The sequence below is a fragment of the Amphiprion ocellaris genome, chromosome 1 (assembly GCF_022539595.1).
Source record: "Amphiprion ocellaris isolate individual 3 ecotype Okinawa chromosome 1, ASM2253959v1, whole genome shotgun sequence".
Classification (NCBI taxonomy): domain Eukaryota; kingdom Metazoa; phylum Chordata; class Actinopteri; family Pomacentridae; genus Amphiprion; species Amphiprion ocellaris.
Genome location: NC_072766.1, coordinates 40,531,790 through 40,537,789, shown reverse-complemented (window position 1 = coordinate 40,537,789; position 6,000 = coordinate 40,531,790). Strand labels below are relative to the sequence as shown.

The following is a 6,000-nucleotide window of genomic DNA, read 5'->3' as shown; positions in this document are numbered from 1 at the left end:
CTCTAGGATTTCTCCATAATCTCTTTCGCGCAATAGCTGCTGCCTTGCAAAAGCTAATAGAGGATCTTAATAAAACAAACATCATGATGCTGCCACCACTATGCTTCATAGTGGGGATGGTGTATTTGTGATAATATGCAGTGTTGGTCTAGTCTGGTCCGATGGCCAAAAACAGCTCAATTTTAGTCTCATCAGACCACAGAACCATCTTCAAGTTGACTTCAGAGTCTCTCACATGCCTACTGCTGAACTCTAGTCAAGATTTAAAATGAGATTTCTTCAACAGTGTCTTTCTTTTCCATGCTCCTATAAAGTTGTGAGTCATTATATGCACATCTCAGCCACTGAGAACATTTTTCAGTGCATATTTACAGGCATATTTTTCTTGGTTATGGCAAAAGAAAACCTTGTACAAGCACAACTTCAGCTGTTTTCCACTGAAAACATAATGAAAATGATAATTAATCAGCATACGGACGTTGTTTTGGATTCTGAGTTTAAGGTCACAGTCTTATTTACCAGTAACCTTAAGATATGAAGTGTGTTTTGTTTGGTATTGAAATGGCACAGCTCGTGTACTCAGCTGCACATGCAGGAATTAATGGAGAAGAATTCCAACAGCATCCATATGAGACTCTGAATGATTCATTATTTCCTCTCCCTATAGAATGTCAATTGCAAGCCACTTCCAAGAAGTTCATTTTCTTTGCATTCTGTGCGGAAATTATTCATTACAGAGCTCTCGGTGCTGGTGAGGATGGAGTTCATCAGCCGCAGATTGCTTTTCAGCAGTTTCTCCGAACAGTAAAATGTCTGAACAGCTGGCGGCTCACAGCGCACCGCCTGGCGACAGCTCTGCAGGCTGATAAGTGCTCTGAGAGAGGTACGAGACTCAGTCAAGGCTGAGGCTCGTCTTATACCCTCAGCAGCCCAGAGAGCCGTAAAGTTAAATTAAAGAAACACCGTCCTGGTGATTTAGAGCATTAATAACTCCGTTTATGTTACACTTTTATGCGCCTTGGTGCGATCAGGCGCGCAACAGACGGAGAGCGCACATGGAAGAACATTTGTCCTTTTGAGTCACTGACCGAGAAGTAAGTGAGGAAAAGTTCACCCAGCGACAGGAGAGGGACGGAGGGGCTGCGATGTCGACTTCTTCCGGTCCCGGTCAGGTCAACTCACGGAGGTCCTCCGGTGTGGCACGTGGAAAGAGACCGCCGGATTTGGAGCTGTCGGAAACCACCTTCAGCGCGCCTGAACCGGGGACACCTGTGGACGTGCTTTCAGACGGAGACAGGATGCCAGAGGACGGCAACTCTCCCCCCGGTGTCCCCCCGGTACACCTCCACCCCTACTTATCTCACCCCCGCATGTCGGTGCGGATGTCGGTGTACAGCACCGGGGTCCGTCCGGTGCTCACCCGCGCCTACATCCAAGGACGCGTGTACAACTTTCTGGAGAGGCCGTCTGGCTGGAAATGCTTCGTGTACCACTTCACAGTGTGAGTGTTTTTTATTTTCATAATCATCCGCATCCGTAGGGTATTCAAGGGCATAATTGCAACTCTAAGATCCTAATTAAACAGGGAGTTTAATTGCGCATGAGCCTTGGAAGTCTTCACTACAAAGAAGCGTTAATCCTGTGAATTTTAGAAAGATGCCGCGCAGATATCAGAGCACAACTAGAGGGTCCCCGCAGGAATAGTACAGGGATACTTTAGTGTAGCCATAGCAGATGAAAAATAGCACATAATTCATCACAGACAAAGGAATGTGAGACAAAATAAACCCTCGCAGGAGCACTAAAGGAATATTATAGGGATGTTTCATTAGGGAGAGTGTTTTCCTCAGCACCACTGAGCGTTTAATTTTGCAGAACAGTTTGAGTGCAGCACTGAGGCATTAGCATTCAGTGAGTCTCTGACAACAGAACTTTGAAACCAACGCATCCTGCAAGGATTGTTTATGAGTGTTTTGCTTCCTGACAGTAGGAGGGACTAGTTTAGGAAAATAGAAATGATGCAGTTTGAGATCATTCAGTGTGGAGCAGCACTCTAAAAAGTCAGGTTTGGGCTCAACAACAACAGAAAATAATGCAACAGTTTGCTTCAGTCTTGAGTTAATTCATTCATGTATCACCAAAAAACTGTTAAGTTGAAGGAATTAGCTTTTCCTCTTCACTAAAAGGTATTTTCTGGCATAAACATACATTTTTTGGTTGACTACTGATAAATTATTAAGTTTTTCCACATGATTTGAAAGTAATTTTTGTGAGATTTGTCAAAGGATGGCTACATTTCTCATGGGATGGATACACATTTCAAGTTTTCTGCATGTCATTTCCATGCTGTTTAGTTCCATAGACTTCCACTGTGAAGAGATGTCATTTTACAATCAATGTTTTACCAGCTGCACAGCCTGGTCACACTAAAAAGTGGAAGATGAGTATTTTACCAACCGCTTTTAAAAGGCAAGGGGGCAGTGAATGCAAATCACACTCTGCATCTTTGCATTTCTTTGCAATTTGATGGAGAAAACCAAACATACGGGTGTATTTTACGGGAGATTTTAGCATAAAATGACACATCGTATTGCATGATATGAATTAATAGAGATTATGTTGCATGAAATGAGGCATAAATAGTAAAAAAAATGTGTAGTGATGTAAGAAATTGGCGTTATTTATGCACCATTTGGTGACTTCAGGCTGGTTATGTGCCATAACTATCAACGTGCATTTTTAAGTTGACAAACAATTCAAAACATAATTTGCTCCAATGAGATTTTCCTTTTCTCAGTATGTTTTTATTCATTTTGGAGCTTTAAAGAAATAAAATTGTTGGTAGTTTTTTAAAATTTTGAGCTGCAGTTGCATATTTCAACAATAATTAAATCTGCAAAACAAAAAACACAAATTTACTGTTTTAAAATTAGAAATTCGTATTTAAAGCGCACTGTAGCTGAGCAGATTTGTCAAATGAAACTTTAGCATTCTTTTCCTGCAGTTTGCTAAACTTAAAGGCAGAAGTTACAAATTTCACAGCTAACTATGACTAGCATTAGCTACGTGCAGCCGCATAACATATTCCATCAATTTTATGTAGACTAAATTCTGCACACGAGTCCATTGTTGGTCACGTCACAACTGAAAATAGTCTCACATTCATTGCTTTAGTGGAATTTGTCTTCAAAACTGACCTTGAAATGTCCTTTTTTTATCATGTTTATTTAGCCTACAGGTGCTTTAACACACAATCTTGAACATCTGAAATGGTCCAGGTGAACAGTGAAGAAACATTTGACCCAGATTAATGAAGTTACTTCAACTTAAGTTTAGTTTTAATTCAACTAATGAATGAATTTTGCATCAGCAAGGCAACTGTCAAAAGCAAATCAACAGAGAAACTGGATACTTAAGATGCATTATTTAAGCTGTTATGAATGAATCTGAAGAATCTGAAGAGGTGAAGGATTAAAAACATGGGTGTTAGGTCAAGAAAACAGTGTTTCTCAGACAAGTCACCCATCTGGCAGCTTCATCTGGAAGCTGATCCTTTTACAATATAAAAAGATGAAACAAAATATGTCACTTTAATGTCAATTTTCTTTTTTATTTCAGAGATTTTTCTTCTTTGTGTAAATTCAAGTTTACATTACAGACAATATTAAGTTTACGCAGCTACTAGCATTATTAGTTAGTTGTTACTCTGCCAAGGAAGTGGAACTTCGGCAGAGTTATGTGATGATCGGTGTTGGTTTGTTTGTCTGTCTGTCTGTCTGTTGGCAACATTACTCAAAAACTAACAGATTTGGATGAAATTTTCAGGGAAGGTCAGAAATGAGACAAGGACCAAGTGATTAGATTTTGGCAGTGATGCGGCTTATAGTCTGGATCCAGGGATTTGTTAAGGATTTCTGTATCATTACGAGATAACGGCATGGCATCACTGTAACCATGACAACAAGTGAACACTACATCAGCTGCCTGCTGATGATCACATGATTGTGATCCTACTACAAATCCAACGCTGAGGACTTATCAGGACTTATCTGTCAGAAATGATACAAGGAACAATTGATTAAATTGTGGGGGTGTTTCTGAGTCCCATCAGTTCCCATCACCTGCTAGATATTTAGGTCACGTGATTCGGTATCCGTACATAACGTACACATGCAGAACACACGCCTGTGCTCAGTGAAAGGTCATTTTGTTTGTGGATACATCTATATTAAATGGACACATTCTATGGTGTCGTGATTTGTAATCATCAGTAACTAATACACAAATGCTGCATTTCTGATAATGCCATATGGGGGAATGAACAGCCTTGGAGGAGGACTGGGCTCTCTGAGTGCTTTTCTAGTTAGTTAACTGTTGTAGATGCTCACAGGGTTTTAGAATCAGACTAATTCCTGGGTATGTTTTCTGTGGTGCAGACAAGAAACAATCTGGGTTGCCAGTGAAATCACAATGTCAGTGATAACCTCCTTAAACATGTTTATTTTTGACAGTTTGGTCAATATTTGTGTAATACTTCTGTCACTGAAATAGGAAATGCTCCTACAAGATGCATTTTTACATTGGATTTTCTGCACCAAGTTACTTTTGCACAATCTGTTTTTCAACTCAAAAGATTTCTCTCAATTTATTCATGCATTTAACTTAAATGTGTGGAATTATGTCTCTAAAATGAGCTTTAAGAGCGTGTTAAAGCTCCACTGTCATGAAAATGTCCCATCATGCTTCACTGATTGGAAAGTTTTGTCATGTTTCTTGAAAATTCGTCTTCCCTGACAGATGAGATGTTGCTGCTGCAGATAAATACTCGGCTGTGCAGCGCTGATATAATGCTACAGGATACATTTCGCTGTGTGTGTTTTATTTATTTTTTTATCCCTCTGGTATAAACCTCGTCCAGGAAGCTGACAGCCTCCATACCGGAGTGCTCAAGCAGAGAGGTTTAGGAATGCAGGCTCTGATCTTCCAGTGCAGCCCCATGTGTGGTGTCTGTCCCACTCACTGGTACTGATAGCAGGCAGCTAAACTTGGCACTGTGCGAGCTGCCGAGGAAGAGGAGGAGGAGGAGGAGGAAGAGGAGGAGGAGGAGGAGGAGGAGGAGGAGGAAGAGGAGGAGGAGGAAGAGGAGGAGGAGGAGGAGGAGGAAGAGGAGGAGGAGGAGGTGGCTCAGCTCTGCCACCCGCTGACCCCTCGGTGTCGGAGGGGATGCAGGGGAGCTCAGCCTGTCGGAGCAGGTTAGAGTCTCGGTGACTCAAAGGGAACATAAGCAAACAGTGCATTACTAAGAATAAAGTGTACAGCAACACAGGAGCTGGTGGAGGCTGAGATTACTGCAAAATCTCTGTTTAATCAGCAAAAGGTTAGACGTTGTGCCGGCAGAAAATCTTACTACAACCTACAGTTGTGATTCTCATTTCAGGCTTGTCTTAGTTTCAATTTGACACTTCAGGGCTCCGTTTTTTGTCTCAGTTGAGCTACATGTGAGCTACACATGAGATGTACGTATACGCTCTATTAAAAGACTTACAACCTTTTTTTTTTCTCACTGACATTAAATCAGACTAAACTTGTCCTGTTTTAAGTCAGTTAGAATTACAAAAACTATTTCCATTTGCTAAATGCCAAAATAATGAGAGAGAGAGAATTTTTTATAGATTTTTTTGTGCCTCCAGTTAACTCAAATGTTGTCGATTAACCAATGAAAAGCTTTCAAAGCCATGACATCACCAAATAGTTTGAAGGCACAGTAATCTTAGTGGATGTAAACTTCTGACTTCTTAAATAATTTTTAGGTGGGATAGCTATGTGATAGTATGTGTTTTTCTGGGATACGTGCTTTCTACATATTTTCTTTAGCTCAAGAATGTTAAACAGAATGAAACCATATGTTGAAACGTTTACTTTAGCCATCATTCATCACAGGTTGACCTGTGGGTTAACCTAAAGGGACTAGGGACCTCCTGGCTCCCTCTTTCTCTCTTT

The 6,000-nt window shown here is 40.8% G+C and overlaps 1 protein-coding gene across 4 annotated transcripts in view; it reads left to right on the top strand.

Annotated features, from left to right (window-relative positions):
- Positions 1-830: 830 nt before the first annotated feature.
- Positions 831-6,000, top strand: part of kcnq1.1 (potassium voltage-gated channel, KQT-like subfamily, member 1.1) — an 85,345-nt gene continuing 80,175 nt past the window's right edge. The window contains exon 1 of one of the 4 annotated variants that reach the window (XM_055012658.1): positions 831-1,501. In XM_055012658.1, the coding sequence (XP_054868633.1) occupies positions 1,146-1,501 (356 nt within the window). In that variant the 5' untranslated portion in view covers positions 831-1,145. The remainder of the gene's footprint in view (positions 1,502-6,000) is intronic. The other 3 variants (XM_055012660.1, XM_055012652.1, XM_055012654.1) reach the window with 3 other exon arrangements.